Source organism: Pristis pectinata, chromosome 25 (genome assembly GCF_009764475.1).
Source record: "Pristis pectinata isolate sPriPec2 chromosome 25, sPriPec2.1.pri, whole genome shotgun sequence".
NCBI lineage: Eukaryota > Metazoa > Chordata > Chondrichthyes > Rhinopristiformes > Pristidae > Pristis > Pristis pectinata.
The window spans coordinates 4,089,588-4,107,264 of record NC_067429.1 but is presented as its reverse complement, the minus strand read 5'-3'; the positions used below and the strand labels follow the sequence as shown (position 1 = coordinate 4,107,264).

The 17,677-nt window shown below is 38.9% G+C and overlaps 1 protein-coding gene across 1 annotated transcript in view; it reads left to right on the top strand.

Moving 5' to 3' along the window:
* npepps (aminopeptidase puromycin sensitive) overlaps nt 1-17,677 on the top strand; it is a 176,966-nt gene that overhangs the window by 74,990 nt on the left and 84,299 nt on the right. Inside the window, exons 6-9 of the mRNA XM_052038902.1 lie at nt 3,608-3,808; nt 5,418-5,514; nt 6,174-6,207; nt 11,251-11,365. Coding sequence (XP_051894862.1) covers nt 3,608-3,808; nt 5,418-5,514; nt 6,174-6,207; nt 11,251-11,365 — 447 coding nt within the window. The remainder of the gene's footprint in view (nt 1-3,607; nt 3,809-5,417; nt 5,515-6,173; nt 6,208-11,250; nt 11,366-17,677) is intronic.

Genomic DNA, 17,677 nt, shown 5'->3' with positions numbered 1-17,677 from the left:
CCTTGATGCCATGAGGCCATGCAGTAAACTCAAGGATATGGTAATGATCTGCTTTCAGATATTAATATTCCTTTTTCTTTCCTATAGTCCCATGTTATAAATGGAATTAAAATTGATTATTTTCCAGTTGGGTAAATGTAGGACCCCAAGTTACTGAAATAATTTTGGTATTTTCTGTTCACCATCTATTTGCCTTTGGAGCAGTTGATTTATTTCTTGCCAGTGCTAAATCCATCTGTCCCAGGTTTGCCTAAAATTAAGACCTATTTTCCAGCAGATGACAAGTGTTTAGTAGAAGCATTAAATAAGAACTGTGCATTCTCGCCCACTATGCACCATTCATGCCATGGCTTCTTGTTTACATGATCTTGCACCCTTGGTGACTCATTTTTGAACCTGATATCTGTAAACCTGGTAATTAAACAATTTTATTTCCATTGAGATCAACTAAAATGTACACGTGTTGAATCCTGCCGTCAGTCAACTACTACAGTTAATTGGCATTTAATTATGACATTGTTCAAGAATACTTGTTCCTCTGCCTATAACCTTGCTATTCCAAAACACCTACAGCCATAAATGTCTTCTAGTGCCTCCAGCACTCTTAGCAGCTTTGATTTTCAAGATTTCTTGTGAATCTCCACGCACAGTGTGGTCTGGAAAAACAATCCTAAATTTCATATTGCAATTGTCGTTGTGTACGAGCTGTGTATAGGAATTGTTCTTTTTGGTTAAATACTTATTTTACAAATAGGAAAGAGACTTAATTCCCATATTTGAAATGACTCAGTATTATATAACTGGCCAACTTGGTTGTACAGTACAAAACAGGCCTTTTGGCCCATCATTACAATGCTGGCCATTGAGTACTCGTCTGTACTAACCCTATTTCTGGTCCATAGTTTTCTATGCCTTGATGATTCAAGTACTTGAGGTACTTAAAATGTTGTGAGTGTCCATGCCTGCACCAGTGCATTCCAGATTTCAAACACCCTATGGGTGAAGCAATTTCTTCCTTTGGAGCTCCTCTAAACCTCCCATTCCTTACCTTAAACCTAGGTGCTCTGGTTTTAGATACCTCTTCTCTGGGGAAAAAGTTTATTACTATTTCCCGTACTTATGCCCTCACAATTATGCATACTTCAATCAATCTCTTATCTCCCTCACTTAGCTGCCTCTGCTCTAAGAAAAACAAGCCCAGCCTATCCAGTATCTCCTCACAACTGAAACACTCCATCCTGATGAATCTCCCCTGTACACTCTCCAGTGCAATCATGTTCTTGATAGCAATTCACTTCACTGAAATCTTTACTCAGTGCCCAGATGTATCAAATTGTATATTACATGCCCAAATTATCAAATTCATAATGTTTAAGCTCTTATTCTAAATTAGTAATCCAAGATCTTTAGAAAAGGCTTTCTATTAGAGAAACCTCTCATATTAGGTGCACTGCATGTCTTTGTCTGAATTTGGCAAGAGTGGGATTTCTTGGAAAACTTTCCATTTTCTATTAGTAATCACTCTTGCAAATTCAAACCATAAATGATGAAGCTGCTTCAGCTGCATTTCTGAAATGTGAGTCACCTCACCTCAAAGTACAATTCACTTTGCTTTTCATCATTCTTAGTACCATGCTAAATACTTGCAGGTGTGGAAATCCTTGTGAACTTGGATGGAGCAGGTTATGCAAACAGTTATATGGAGAATGCTAAGCTGAGAGAGTATTACTTTCAGACTGTCTGGATACTAGGATTTGCAGGCTGATGTGAATTTTTGCCTCTGCTGTTATATCATTGACTGTTGACAGTCAACCTAAAAATTCCTACCTATCAGCCAGTAACAAGGTCCAGTAAAATATTACTTTCAGTGGTAGACTTTGTTAACCATAGCTTCAAGCAAAACTGGAACTCTGACTACCAATTTTCTGATGATTTACAATCTTCTGCAGGTTCCCATTAAGCCAGTTACTGCTGTGACGAAACAATTATTTGTCATAAACCCCTAATGTGTTCCTTTTTTCAGTTACCAAAACACTCATGTTTTATCTTATAACAACCTACAAGTTCACGAGTTTCAAATTTCCTAATGACTTTTCTAAATGGATGAAGTTAGCATTCCATACACCACTGAGTCATTTAGAATTAGAAACTGCTATGCTGATGTTAGCTGGGTCTCAACCAAGGGAGTAACTGGATTTTTACTAAGTGCTTAGAAATGGGCAGAAGGATTCCCTGCTCCTGATCATATTGTGATGGTTCTGTGCACAACGTGGCCACTTCATAAAATGTAAAACCAGCCTCAGCTGGGATATCAAAATCCACAAGAAAACAGCGTCTTCTGGAAATCTAAGACAGAGCTGTGGAGGCCAAGTCATTGGGTATATTTAATGGTGGAGCAGACTTGATCGGCCAAATGGCCTAATTCTGTTCCTATGTCTTATGCTGCAGATCCTCAGCAAATGGGCAGCATCTGTGTAGAGAGAAACAATTTACATTTCAAGTTGTTGACTTTTCAGGTTATCAGCCTGAAATGTTTTTCTCTCCATAGATGCTACCTGACCTGTTGAGTATCTCCATCAATTAGATTGTTTAACAGCTGTCGTATGTTCTTTTTCTGCATCCAAGACATGCTATCTGCAGGACATTGCTGGATCCATGGTCCAAAAATGGTTGACTATTATGTTTGTACAGAATATTTCTTCAGCTGCACTGAATAAGTTTGCTCTGGTTGTAGCTATTTTGGATATGTGTTATGTGGACATAAATCATACAAACTGAAACATATTGACCAGTCAATTTCAGTGCATTTTATTAAGCTGAAGCAATTGAAAATAAATCTCTTAAACCATTTTCTAAATTAAAAATGCCCTCCTAACATTGTTAGGAGTGTGTGATTTCCTCATTCTGATATCCGTACTTGCATGAGGGATGGAAGGGCAACCTATGCAGTGGAGGAGAATGTGAAAACTCTACACAGACAGCACCAAAGATCAGGAAGAAACATAAGGTATCTGGAGCTGTGAGGCAGCAATACGGAACTGTGACCAAATATGGTTAACAACCAATGTGTGTGCAGCAATGAGATAAACAACCATTTCATTTGTTGCAATGTAGGTTGAAAGATATTGATATGCCACAATACCAAGAATGTTCCTGTATTGATGGGGCAGTGGGGTCTTTTACCTGTCCTAGGGAGGAGTTGGAGCTTTAGTTTTACATCTCATCAATGTCATGTCCAACACACAGAAATCATAACAAATATAGACTGGAAATTGAACTCCTGAATTTCTGATGTGAGCAGGAGTGCTAATACTGATCGGAGCTTGGTTTAATATGAGAGTAGAAGGGAATGCAATTCTGAAATCTGTACCATATCAAAATCTTCTCTCTTCATTGCAAGATGTAAGTAAATTAAATGGAATTTGAATGTAACCCTAATTTAGCTTCCAGTAGGATTTGCTAAGTGAAAGGCTTGAATTTTTTAACCACTAGTGATAAGTTTTTTTTTACTGATTTTAAACTCTTGAATATTTTGAGGTGGAGCATCTTGTTATATTGTAACTCCGTTCTGCAGCTTGTAACCTGATTTCTGCCTTCAATGTTACAGAATGTGATTGAGCGTAACCCATATCCTGATGATGAAGACCTGGTTGAAGTCAAGTTTGCCAAATCTCCGATAATGTCCACATACTTGGTGGCATTTGTGGTTGGTGAATATGACTTTGTGGAAACTAAGTCATCAGATGGCATTCTAGTCCGTGTCTACACACCCATTGGAAAAGCGGATCAAGGAAAATTTGCTCTCGAGGTTGTTTTTGTTTTTGTATACTTCCGTATGTCTGCCCTTAAATGGCGAGGCTGGAGCAATAGACTTTTTCTTGAATTCAGGTTGTCATAAATGCTCTCCAGTTCCTTGAATGAAGCTCAAAAAAAAATTTAGTTGCTAACAAAGGTAGCAGTAGAATAAGTAGGTGGAGGCCTTGTGCTTCTCAATTTTAATTGTCAATTTGTTTACCATTCTATTGTCCATTGGTTATTCAGTGGTACATCTCACTCTGTCATCCAACTGCCAAGTAGTGTGGTTTAAATTCCAGACTCTGAATTCCCAACTACATGAGGCATATAACGAGGTTCTCAAATGCTTCATGCAGAGTAAAGATGCAGAAGGGCAAGACCACTTGGTTAATCTGCATTCACTACTGTAACAACAAGGACAGAGGATTGGGAATCAGCGGTCAGTTACACTTTCCTTGGTAGTTAGTTTTGGAAGTGTCAAAGGAGGAGTCGGGAAAGGGCAAAGTAATAGTTAGCTGGGGGAAGAGGGAGTAATTTCTAATAGCCAATAATGGAGTTTTTTTATTAAAAAGAATTAAACAATGTAACGCTTGAGATGTGAACAGGATATTGTGAAAGAAATGTCTAAGATTGACTATCATTACGGTAATTAATTTTAGAACAATTGCTCCCTACAGGAAATAGCCTTGCCATACACCACAAGAATGTCCTGTTGTGTCAAAATAGTTGGAGTCTGTAGCAGGAGTTGAAGAATAAAACTTGACATTTTTTTTAAAAAAACAAATGGGTGCTATCCACCAAACCTTGCTGAAAGTGCATGTGTGCACTGGCATCGGGCAAGAACCTGATTAGACTCAGCTGTAGTAGTACCCCACTTGTACTCACTGTTCAAGCTATCAAAAGCATATTTGCCATGTGGATGCAACCCTGGAGGATAGGTTTCTGGTCTCCATCTATTAATATTCCAGCAGAAAGTCAACCCCTTCAGGAAGAAAAAGAAGGGAATGGTGGCAAGGATGGAATAGGAGAGAAACTTGATTTTCAGATTCTTATTCAAATACTTCCATGCATAACACGCTGAAGTATTTTGAATCGTGTGCTACTGTGTTGTGCATAAATCAAGTTTGTAACCATCCTGTTTTTCTCCATATTAGCAGTGACATTACTCATCCTTCTGCTGTAACTGCTGACTCATAGGGGCCAGGTTTCCAGGTAAAAATTAAGGGCTGTCTGGGAAAACTGTCTAGAGTTGTGGGCTCAAATTAATCTTATGAGATGGATCATAGGATAGTGTTCAACCACCATTTTAGGTTTAAATATAACCTTTACTTAAAGAACTTTATAAATATGGACATTAGGACATTATTTCCCTGCAGACCCATCAGGAACAAGGAATGTCACTGGCCATGTATAAATTATTGTATTTTCTTTTTTAAGAAGGGTAATTTCCCTCAGCTTGAGTGCTATGTATTTCCAATTCTTTTTACTTCAGAGAAACCTTAAAGTTATGGCCTTGTTTTCTGTATTTGTGGAATGAAACTAGACAATTAAAAATGTTCTAATTTTGCTACTTTATAGTGATACAAGTTTTGATTTTTTTATTATAAATATCTCTCTGCTAGGTTGCTGCCAAGACACTACCTTTTTATAAAGAATACTTCAATGTTCCGTATCCTCTACCAAAAATTGATTTGATAGCCATTGCAGACTTTGCAGCAGGTTGGTATCATGAATAACTTGTATACAACAGTTGCTGCATTTCGGATTGATATTTTGCAGGAGAGGTGACGTAGGATGTTACATGTCATATGATAGAACTGCAGTTTTTATACCAAGCAGATAATCACTTGATTATTTTAATTCTATAACTGCCAAGTAGTTTTTAACAGCAAAGTTGCAATAATTGAGAATGTTTAAAAATTGTTGCATATCTTTAAAATTCCCATGTTATAGTTTTGACACTTTTCCTCTGCTTATCTCTCCTTTCATCAATACCACTTAGGTTGGTAACTTTCAACGATGCCAGTGTTACTGTTGGCTACTGATAAATTGATTTACAGTTGTCAAAGTTGATAAATTTTTATACAGTAATACCTGCCTACTCCCTCCCAGAAACTATGCACCCAAATTCCCAAAACAGAAACATGTAGCCTTGACTCTTCACCTCTTTGATAGCTTGTTTAGACTGAGAGAGATCCATTTGTCATCTGTCTGATGTGAGAAATTTCTTATCAGGTTAAAAGAAATAGAAGCTTAGCAGCCTGTAGATCTTTGAGCCTACTCTAAAATTCAGTAAGATTGTGGCTGACCTACCGATGCTCGAGACTTTAAATGTATAAACATGCAGAAAACTAATGTGCAGCTATTTTTATTCACAGGTGCCATGGAAAATTGGGGCCTTGTAACATACAGGTATTTTAGATTTATTTACTTTTATGCAATGCCTTCAGCTTCTGTGAAGTGGTATTTGGTCTGTGATTTGGTGCTTGCTTCAATGCAAGATCTGCCCTCAAAATTAAGTATGAAAAGATCTAGGCTAAGAGATGAGAGAGGGCTTCCTCCAGCCAAGGAAATGCTCTCAATTCCAATCGACTTACTGACACCAAAGCCCTTATTTTGGGGAAGGAAAGTTCCTGGGATCTGCTGGATAATTGATCCAAACTATGGCTGAGATCTAGCTTCAGAAGGCCCGGAGCATGTAGCTGCTGAGTCCTTTGCGCACTTGTGCTCTTTGAACAATAGTCTAGGCCTACCCAAAGTCACTTGGCCAACCTTTTAAATCTGTTCCAAAATAACACAATAATGGAAACCCTTGTAGGGGCAGGGGATGTCTATAGAGGAAGAAGTAACATTGATGTTATAGGTTAATCTATCATCAGAAATTATTTAATAGTGGTAAGTGTGTCTGCCATTCCTACTAGGCAAATAATGGAAAGTATTGTGGAAGTTTTACTTCACTTTAGGGTTTTGATCTGTGCATTTACAGAATGTGAGCATTGCTGGCCATTCAATTATTTATTTTCCATCTGTGGTTGTCCTTGAGAAGACGGGTGGCGAGTCACCACCTTGAACCTCTGCATTCCTGCAAAATGAAAGTACTCTCACTGTGCTCCCGGACAGCTGTTTCAGGATAGTGTACAGCTTCAAAGGGAAGTTGAAAGTGATGTTTCTCCAAGCCAGGATGGTGAGAGTCTTGAAGGTGATGATCTTTTGGCTTTAGGATATTTAGCTCTGTCTGTAACTTAATTTCACTGTTTACCATTTAGTCTAATGTTGTAGCTTGTGAAGAAGCTTATTACTCTTCTAATTACACATTGCTGCTTCTGCCATGCTGTCCGATACTCATTAGACCACAGTTGGGCCCCAGCATGTGGGTACAACTAGGAGGTGGACCATATTCTCAGTCCTACAAATATTTATTTTGGTGGAATACACAGTGGTCCACAGTACCTCATGAATGCTCAGTTTTGAATTGGAATTGGTTTATTATTGTCACATGTACCGAGGTACAGTGAAAAGCTTGTCTTGCATACCACTCATACAGATCAATTCATTACACAGTGCATTGAGGAAGTACAAGGCAGACATAGAATTTAGATTTGAGAGTAGAATGATTATAATGCAAGTAATGAGTGGATCTGTAGAGAGCAGCTTGTAACGAGTCTCCACGCTCTGGCGCCATCTTGCTGATCTGTTTTAAATCTATCCTGTTCAGCACGATGGTAGCACCACACAACTCCAGCATGTCATCAATGTGAAAGGCGTACTTTACCTCCACAAGCATTAGGTGAAACCGATGTCAGCAGATGCATCCGCACAATGTAGATGAACAGGGAATAGGTTAAATAGATTTATTCATAGGTTTTTTTTCCACCACCTGCCAGAGATAAGTTTTGGCATCTTCATCAGCTAGGTAGGTCAGTGATGTTGTTAAGTCAGTGTTTGTGGCATTGAAATCTCCCACCCAGAGTACATTGTATGTGCTTCCAAAATAATGTTTGATTTGAAGGAGTAATGATTCATCTGCTGAGTCAGCACTCTAGGTGATTTCCTATGTTTAATCCAATGCCATGAAATTTACTGGAGTCAGGAGCCAGTGCTGATGATTCCAAGTGTCATTCCTTCTTGACTATATTCTGTTCTCCTGCTATCTTCAATGATTCTGCCCTGCTGGTGAGATGGGATGTTGTCAGGGATCAAGAGAATTGTGTCAGGTACATTGGTTGAAAAGCATGATATCATAAGTATGGTTTATGTCAGTGGTTTCCTTGAGATAACTTTAGACTGCACTCCAATTTCAAGCACATTCCCAGATGTCTTTTAGGAAGGTTTTGGTCCATCTGGTTTTATTTTTATATTGTGATGTATGCATTACTCTTTGAGTGGCTTGCTAATCCATTTTGAAGGTAGTAGCCAACCTCTCATCTGTGTATCTGATGTTAGATCTTTGCCAGAACAGGAAAGGGCTCCTGGCTTGCTTCCCTAGAGGATACTAATAAACTAGATTGAGTTTTATGATCCAGTAATTTTGCTCACCTTTACTGATACCAGCATTTTATTCCAAATTAATTTAATTAACTGATTTTAAATTTATACTGAAACATTTCCAGATCAATAAGCTAGGCCTTTCTGGATTACTCCAGTAATTTACCATCCTCACAAGCATATGACTGTTCACATATGCACAGGCATATTTTAATGTGAAAGCAATTACAGTGTGAGCATTTATTCAGAAATCTCTCCAGATATACAGAAATATCAGCAGATGACTGAAATGTCTATAAACATTTGTGGGGGGTGGGGGCGGCGTGGAAGCCATCTCATGTCAGAAATGTGTATATTGTTCTAACTCTGGTGTTTGAAATGCATTGGTTTATGCTGAATTAGTTTTATGTAGCAAGGACCAGTGCTGTCTCATCTATTGTTACTGTATCTATGCAGAGAAGGACAGTGTCTCCAGGTTCTTAAGAATTTTCCCACCTTAACTTATTTTGTGATTTTTGAAATGTTCTGCTCTTTCTTAACCATCCTATTACTCATTGGAATGAATCTGCCACTATTTATTTCATAAGCCTTCATTATTTTTAGAACTAATCTGCTTATCTGGCTTGCTTACCAGTAAACTCTTGCAATCTTTCACCTGGTGTAACACTTTCCTTCCTTCCAGCAAAAAAAACAATTGACTTTCATTCACAGATAGCATTATTTGCAGCTATTCTGCTAACTAAGAATGGCCCATCAAAGATATCTTCACGTCATCCCGCAGTGAAAAATTGCCTTGACCTTTTTCTGTCTTCTGATCAACTCTTTAAAAGGCAAATGCATATTGACCTTCATTGCAAAAGAGTTGCAGTTTAGAAATGGAGGCTTGTTACAATTTTGCAGGGTGTTAGCAAGGTCCCACCTGGAATACTGCATACAGTTTAGATCCCCTTAAGGATATACCAGCTTTGGAGACAGTCCAGTAAAGATTCACTAGGCTAATCCCTGGAACAAGAGGGTTGCACTATTACAGAGAGCTTAAAGTTAGATCTGTATTCTTAGGAGTTTGGACGAATTATGGATGTTTGCATTGAAACACACAAAATCCTAAAGAGACATGGTAGATGCTGAGATGAGCCTTGAACAAAGAGACCTGGGCGGTGACTCACTGGAATTCTCTGCCTTAACAGGGTTGTGGAGTTGAGATCAAGGGGGATATTTTAATAATAAAAGGAAATACCTTTTTGAAAAATCAGGGAAATTGAGGACTGGAACTGGCACAGAAGATGACTTGAGGCTTGGGGAACACCAGCTATGGTTATGTTGAGTGGCGGGCAGGGATCAGGTGACTTCTGCTAATTTCTTGTGCTATTGTGTTTTCTGTGGTTTCCTTACATTCAAATGTTTTACTTTTGCTGTTATCAATTCAATTTCATTTTGTCTTCATTCTTAATTTCATGGTCAGAAGGTAGTGATTTTGGTGTGAAATTTAAGATTAGCTGAGATTAACTTTTTTTCATCCTCCTTCACCGTTTTTCTCCACCCCCCCCCCCCCCCGACTCTCAGAAACAAACACCCAACTCTCCTTATTACCTCCTTCTGAATATTCTCCTTGATGTTTGAATTTGCTATGTAGAAAAGAAAAACTGTTCTTCTGCTATCCAGTTACTTAATATGTTGGTACACAACTGTGCTACATAGTTTAAATCTATTTTTGTTAGTTATCACTTTTATTTTAATGAAACTAAATTTGTGTGAGAGTCTTAACATTTGAAAGTACATCATTGGAAGGAAGAGAAGATCATCCAAGTTGGGCATAGATTAACTAGCTCCTAAATGTATCAGAGACATTTTAGAGTTTTGAGTTATTGGTCATTTGACATTGGAAGAAATCAATGCTTTGCTTTTGCCGAACTGATCAGAAAGAACAGGATAAATTCTCAGGTTGACAATTTTCATTGGCAAGTTATCAGTGGATTGGACTCCAAAGTGATTTATAGACATCACCTGTACCGTTTGATAATTCTGAGCAAGTAGTTATCTGTTCCAAAGATGGTGACTCCTTATTGGAGAGGTACTTTTATCTTGGCAGTGTCATACTAGCGATCAATCTTGATGTGGATCTTGACCGTCAGTGTCAGACAAATAATTAAACATGGACCTGTCAGTCCAGTGTAGAGCAGCAGACAGTGGCCATGAATTTTAATCCCATTTGGTGAGCAGGGTGTAGCATTAGTACTTAGGCTCCAGGAGATATTATTTATCTCACAACTAGAATCTAATTATTCATCTGCGGCTGAGCTGCTCATCTTCAATGGTCTCATTGTACCTGTGCTTGGATTTGCATAGTATTTTGTTATTGATGAGGTTGATTTCAAGGGTTATGATCTCTGGGTAACAATGTTCAGTGTGCATTGTATATTATGGTGTTGGAATTCACTATTCATCAAATCTCCCTGTATAGAAGACAATAAGTTAGAAAAAAGCTCAAGTAGCCTTTACTGGCCATGATACTATAATGCAGTATTGGATCAGTATTAAGGTTAAAGTGAGCTTACACAATATCAGGTCCAGCATAACCTGTTGGCTCAAAGAGTGCTGTGCTAAGAAACTATTTGCCAAAATGTTCTGTGAACTCATGATCTAGATTAGCATTGCCCGTAATTTTCGAGTCCATGTAGATTAAAGTTCCCTATGAGAAAGATGACTTTAACCTGTTCCCATTATTTCTTCCTTTATATTCCTTCCTACATTGTTACTGTTATGTGATTCAGATCCACAGGAATATGCTTTACTCTTAACTGCCCTCTGAAATAGTCCAGCAAACTTTCAATTGGATACAATGCTGGGCAAAAAATACTAGCCTACTCTTTGACCCTCAAATCCCATGAACAAGCAAGTAAAAATATTATATACCTCTTGAGATGCAATCCTTATTTACTGAAATGTATCACTTACTGTTCTTTTCTCCAGAGAAACGGCCCTCTTGATTGATCCAAAAAATTCCTGCTCATCATCAAAACAGTGGGTTGCTTTGGTAGTCGGCCATGAGCTTGCTCATCAGTGGTTTGGAAACCTCGTCACTATGGTAATATTCTAATCTTTGGAAAATAAAGAGATTGCATTTGTGAAAACTCAGCCTGTTCTGCTTTAAACAAGAGACTTGTCTCCAGGCAAAGGCTTGCTTGCATCTTAGAATTTCAGTGTACCAGTGAATCACTCTATTTAAAATCAAAGTCATGAATCAAACTTAAAACATAGTGGGAGTTGGAGAAGGTAGGTTAAATTAGACACTACAGCTCTCAATAGATTTTGATGCTTGATTCGAACAATGTTTGTTAACTTGTATTCAGCAGCATTTGAATTATCTGATTTGTATCTGACAAGATATTTTCCTTTCTTTTGCTATGTTTATGAAAATGTTAACTTAATTTCACACTGGAACTTCTAATTGAAACAACTTACTCCACCCAGGCATGGAATAAATGTTGTCCCTCCTAATTTCCTTGAGGTATATAATGCAATTTATGGTTTATTTTTGTGGGGGTACTCATTGCAATTTATAGCTGTGCCATAGCTCTGAGTATAACTATTTCCCAGGCTGCCATGTTAATATCAGCCAGGATCAATCAAAAGATGATGTGTTTTGGTGTATTATTTTGATGAAACTCTAGATCTATCCATAAATATGGAGCAACAACACATCCATAATTTGCATGGTGGTGAGCTGGACCATGAGGGGGATCTCTTATGTTTGCGCCCCGACCCAGCATATTTTCTGTGTGTAAAGCAGTGTATCTTATCTGCTGACGCAAGGAACAAAATTTCTGCCAATATGTGTGGGTGAACACCGCCATTATACATAGTGGGTTGAGGTGCTAGCTGTTTGCCTTACAGTTGAGCCAGTTTCCCTGTCAGAGTAAAATGAAAACAGAAAATGCTGAAAATACTCAGCAGTCAGTTCACATCTGTGGAAAGAGAAACAAGAGTTAATGTTTCAGGTTGAAGACCCTTTGTCAATTTTCAAATTTACTAGTCTAGCAAAAGTAATCTAGTTAGGATTACTACTGAGTTAGAGTCGTAGAGCAATACAGCATGGTTACAGGCCCTTTGGCCCAACCAGTCCATGCCAACCACGGTGCCCACCGAGCTTGTCCCAATTTCCTGCGTTCAGCCCATATCCCTTCAAGCCCTGCCCCTCCGTGTACCTATCCTAGTGCTACTTAAATGATACTCTTGCACCTGCCTCAACCACTTCCTCTGGCAGCTCACTTTGTACACTCACCACCCTTTGTGTGGAAAAAATTGCCCCTTGGGTCCCTTTAAATCTTTACCCTCTCACCCTAAACCTATGCCCCTTAGTTTTGGACTTCCTTACCTGGGGGAAAAGACTGTTACCATCCACCTTATCTATGCCTCTCAATCTTAAACACTTCTTTAAGGTCGCCTCTCATTGTCCTACGTTCCAACCTGTAGCAGCCTTTTGAGATTTTTGTGCAATACTTATACTGGTGTAAATTCACTATACAAATCCAAATGCAGCAATCTATTGAACCTTGCTTTAGTAGCAAATCATGTCAGCGTGTTTACTGTAGCTAAGTAGTCTACTGACACTATCCAGCTTGATTGCACTTCGTAGCCAAGTCAAGTAACTAGTGGCCAGCCTGAAACTCCTATCGCTACACTGGTGTTGAACCCCTCTGAAAATGTGTGGGAAGAGCAAAGGGTACTGAAGATTAACTTGATGTGCATGCAGATTTGAAACTAGGGAAGGTTATAACCTCATTAAATGATTTGAGCAGCATCCTGATTGGCAATGGTGAAACTGATCTTTGATTTACTTCCTGTTTTTTTAAACTAGCATGAAGTCAAAACTGAAAATATTAATGCTGTTTTTTCTTTGAGAAGTCCTTTTTAATCCATTGTTAGGAGTGCTGTGTAACCATATTCACAGAATCCACTCAACACGTTTGTGGTTTGAACTTCAGCTTCGTTAAAATTTCAACCCAAAACACAGCTTCTCCTGATTTGTACATTAAAAATCTCGCACATAATAAGCTGCCTTATACTTTTTACTCTACATTTATTCTAGATGAGTTATAATTCAAGTTGACTGTGTAGGTTTATGATGCAGCTGCAAAATCTCTAGCTCAGTCTTGTGTGGGGGCCAACACTGGGCTGACGGCGTAAGAACAGAAGGTATCTACCGAACAGCAGGAATAGGCTATTGAGCCCCTCGAGCTCACTTTGCCATTCAACAAGACCGTCTGATCTTGGACTTCAAACACCTTTTTCCTGCACTGTCCCCATATCCCTTGATTCCTTAATATTCAGATATTTATCAATCTCTATTCTGAGTAGTCAATGACTGAACTTCTACAGCCGCCTGGAGTAGAGAATTCCAATGATTTATCACCATTTGAGTGAAGAAATTTCTCCTCATTTCCATTCTAAATGGTCTACTCCTTAGTTTGAGACTCTGACCCCTAGTTCTAGACTCTAACCAGCAGAATCATCTTCCCTACATCTCCCTTTTTGAGTGCTGAATGAATTTTGTTAGTTTCAATGACGCCTTCTATGCTGTGGAGAATGGAGTCCAGACTGTTCCATCTCTCCTCGTGTAACAGCCCCGCCATCCAAGGAGCAGTCTGGCAAACTTGGCTGCACTCCATTGTAAATGTAGCCTTTTTGGGTAAGGAGATTTAAAATTGTACACAGTGTTCTTAGGTGTGGTCTCACCATGACCCTATTTAATTGTAGTAAGATCTCTCTCCTCTTGTACTCAAATCTTTCCACAAACACCAACATACTACTTGCCTTTCTAATTTCCTGCTGCATCTGCATGTTGAATCCTGTGTACAAGGACACTTGGATACCTTCTGAGCATTGACATTTCCTAATGTCTTGCCATCTAAAGTATACTCAGCATTTCTGCTTTCTACTGAAGTGAATAACCTCATTTTCCACATTTTACTCCATCTGGTATGTTGTTACCCACTCACATCACTTGTCTATATACCTTTGAGGCCATTTTGCATTTCATTGCTAATTACATTCCTACTTAGAGTCATGTCATATCAGCAAGCTTGTAGGTGTTGCATGTGGTACCCCCAACCAAACTGTTGGATGAATTGTTGGGGCTTAAGTACTGATTCTTGCAGTGGTCCATGAATCACAAACTGCCAAACTAGAAGGGCCCTTTCATTCCTCTTTTGTTTTCTATTTGTTAACTGGTTCTCAATCATGTTAGCATTTTACCTCTCTTCATCGTGCTCTGACCTTATTTTCAACCACCTGTGTGGGAAAGCCCTTCAGAAAATCCAGAATACAGCTAGGTCTATATTAGTGAAATATGATTTCCCTTTCATAAATCGATGTTCACTCTGCTTGGTCATATTATTGATGTCTTGATATTACATCCTTAATTATGGATTCCAGCATTTTATCTAATACTGATAAGCTAACAGGACCACACTTCCCTATTTTCTTTTCCATCCTTAAATAGTTTGCCATCCTCTAATCTGCAGAAGCCATTCCATAATTTATAGAATTTTGGAAGATGCTCTCCAGGGGATCCACTATTTCTATAACCACCTCTATTAAAATTCTGGGATATAGACCATCAGGTCTTTATGATTAATCTGCCTTTGGGCTTGTTAGCTTCTCTAGTAACAGCTTTCTGCCAATTCTCTCATTGTTTGCATTAGACCCTTGGTTCTCCAATATTTTGCATAAACCTGATGGGGCTTGACAGACCGGAAACAATGTTTCCCCTGGATTTGGGGGGTGGGTGTTAAGTCTCAGGATAAGGAAGATCTTTAGGACAAGTTCAATAAGAAATGTCATCAATCAGAGGATGAACCTGAGGAGCACTCTACCACAGAAGGCAGTGGATGCCAATTTGCTGAATATATTTGAGGAGGTAACAAGATTTCTAAATATAAAGGGCATGAAGGTGTATGGGGGAAAAAGCAAGAGTATGGTATTGAAATAGAGGATCAGCTGTTAATGTATTGACTGGTGGAGCAAGCTTGAAGGGCCAAATGTTCGGTTCTTGATGCTATGTTTCTGGGAATTTTTTTGGGCCCTCTGTCAGTGCAGACAAAAGTATTTAATTCCTTTGCTATTTCCCTGTTACCTTTTAAATTGTCCCGTCTCATTGACAGGCATAAACCACAAGGGAATCGGGGTGTGGGGAGAAATCAGGAAAGAGGTCTTGAGCCAAGGTGGGACTTGTCATGATTTTGAATGGTGGAGCAAACTCGCAGGACAGGTTGGCCTACTTCTGCTCCTGTTCAAGCTTTTTAATGTTTTGATGAACGTTTGCTGAATTCTGAAATGTTCTCAGTCCGTAAACTTGCTGCTTCCTGAATTAACCTTTGAGGGAATACAAAGAGGCACTGGGGTCATCATAAGGGGAATCAAGTCTGGTTTAGCAACAGGAGAGTGAGGTTAAGTGAGAGATAGGGTGACTGTTCTATGTTCTGTGAATGTTCATTTCTGCTAATCTTTTATGTGGAACCTTCACAGATGTCTCTGAAATTCCATGTAGGCATCATTTATTGACACAATCCTATTCTTTCGAGTGATCTCATCCAGAAAAACAATCATCTTGGTTAGTCAAAATGCCCTATACAAATCATGCTGTTTTTTTTTAAGCTCATACTTTTCTAAATCCTGACTCACTTTTCCATCAGATTCTAGGAACTTTCCAATGACTAGTGCTAAGTTGGCAGGACAATGATTGGTTTCCTCCTGCATTCCTTTTTTTAAATGAAGTGTCATTTGCAGTTTTGTAATTGACTGCACAACCTGAAGAACTTGGGATCCTTAAAGTGGCATTTAAAGTTAACTTTGACTCTGCCACTCTTGTCCTAGGATGCTATCTACAATACAATTCAGTCTCTCCTTTCTTAAAGCTGGCTACCAGTACTAATTATTCCTGAAATGCAAATAGAAAGGCACTTAGTGCACATTCTGTTGCCACCAATGATTTGAATCCACCTGGGAGGCAGATTCAGTATAGTGCAAACTTATGGCTTTTTCCATGTAAATTGTGGCCCTACCCTTCCATGTAGAACCTTGGTACTTGCAACAAGATAGATAAATTGATTCCACTGATAGCAACATACTGGTATGTTATAGCTATTACAGAAGTGTAGTTGCAGGGTGACCAGGGTGCACTGTTCCAAAACTACAGGACAATGGGGGAAGGAGGTGGGGTGGAATTGTTAAACAAGGAAGTACCAGAGCAATGATATAAAGGCAGTGGATAGTGATGTGGAATCAGTTTTGGTTGAAATCATGAATAGCAGTGGAAGGAAGACTATGGATGCACCAAAAAGTGACCTCCTTAGTAGCTAGAGCATGAATGGGGAAATATTAAGGGCATGTTTGAAGGGAACTACAATTATCATGGGAGATTTTAATCTACATTGTAATTGGACAAACCAAAAAGGCAATGGTATTGTCAAAGAATTATTTATGGAATGCATCAGGGATTGCTTTTTAGAGCAGTACACTGCAAGAGCCTACCTGGGAGCAGGCTATTTTAGATATGGTCTTGTGTAATGAGGAAAGATTAAGTGATCTCGTGGTTAAAGATCCCCTAGAGGCCAGTGACCACAAAATGATAGAATTCCAAATGCAGTTTGGGGATGAATACCATAGGTCAATAACCAGTATTCAATTTAAATAAGAGCATTTATAATGGTGTGAGGGAGCAGTTGTCTAAGGTGGAGTGGATATACAAGCCAAGAGACACTTCAGGAGAGGAAAAGTGGCAGATATTCAAACAGCTGGGCTGTAATGCTCAGCAGCAGTTTATCCCAATCGAGAAGAGGGATTCCATGAGAAGGAGGCACAATCTGTGGTTAACGAAAGAAGTGAAGAAACTTATCAAAGAGTAGGGTATACAAAGTGGCAAGGTCTGGTGGTAGACCACGAGACCGGGAAGTTTTTATGATCCAGCAGCAGGAGAAGGTCATAAAAGAAGGGAGAAAATGAATTTTGAGAAGTTGCATTTAGTACAAAAACAGTAAAAGTTTCTACAGATATATAGGGCAGCTAAGATAAATATTGGGCCTCTAGAGGAGGAGGCTGGTGAATTAATAACAAAAAATGGCATATGTTGGATACATTTTTTGCATCAGTCTTCACCATGGAAGACGCTGCTAATATCTCCAAGGTATCTGATGGGCTACTTACATGGTAGAACTTACAAAAATTCCAATTACAAGGAAAAGTATTGGAGAAACCTGGGGTGGGGTGCTAAAGGTGGACATGTTGCCAGGACCCAATGGGCTGCAGATCAGAGTTTTAAAGGAAGTGGCTACAGAGTTAGTGGACCATTGGTTGAGATTTCTCATAACTTGCTAAATTCTGGGAGGATACTAGAAGG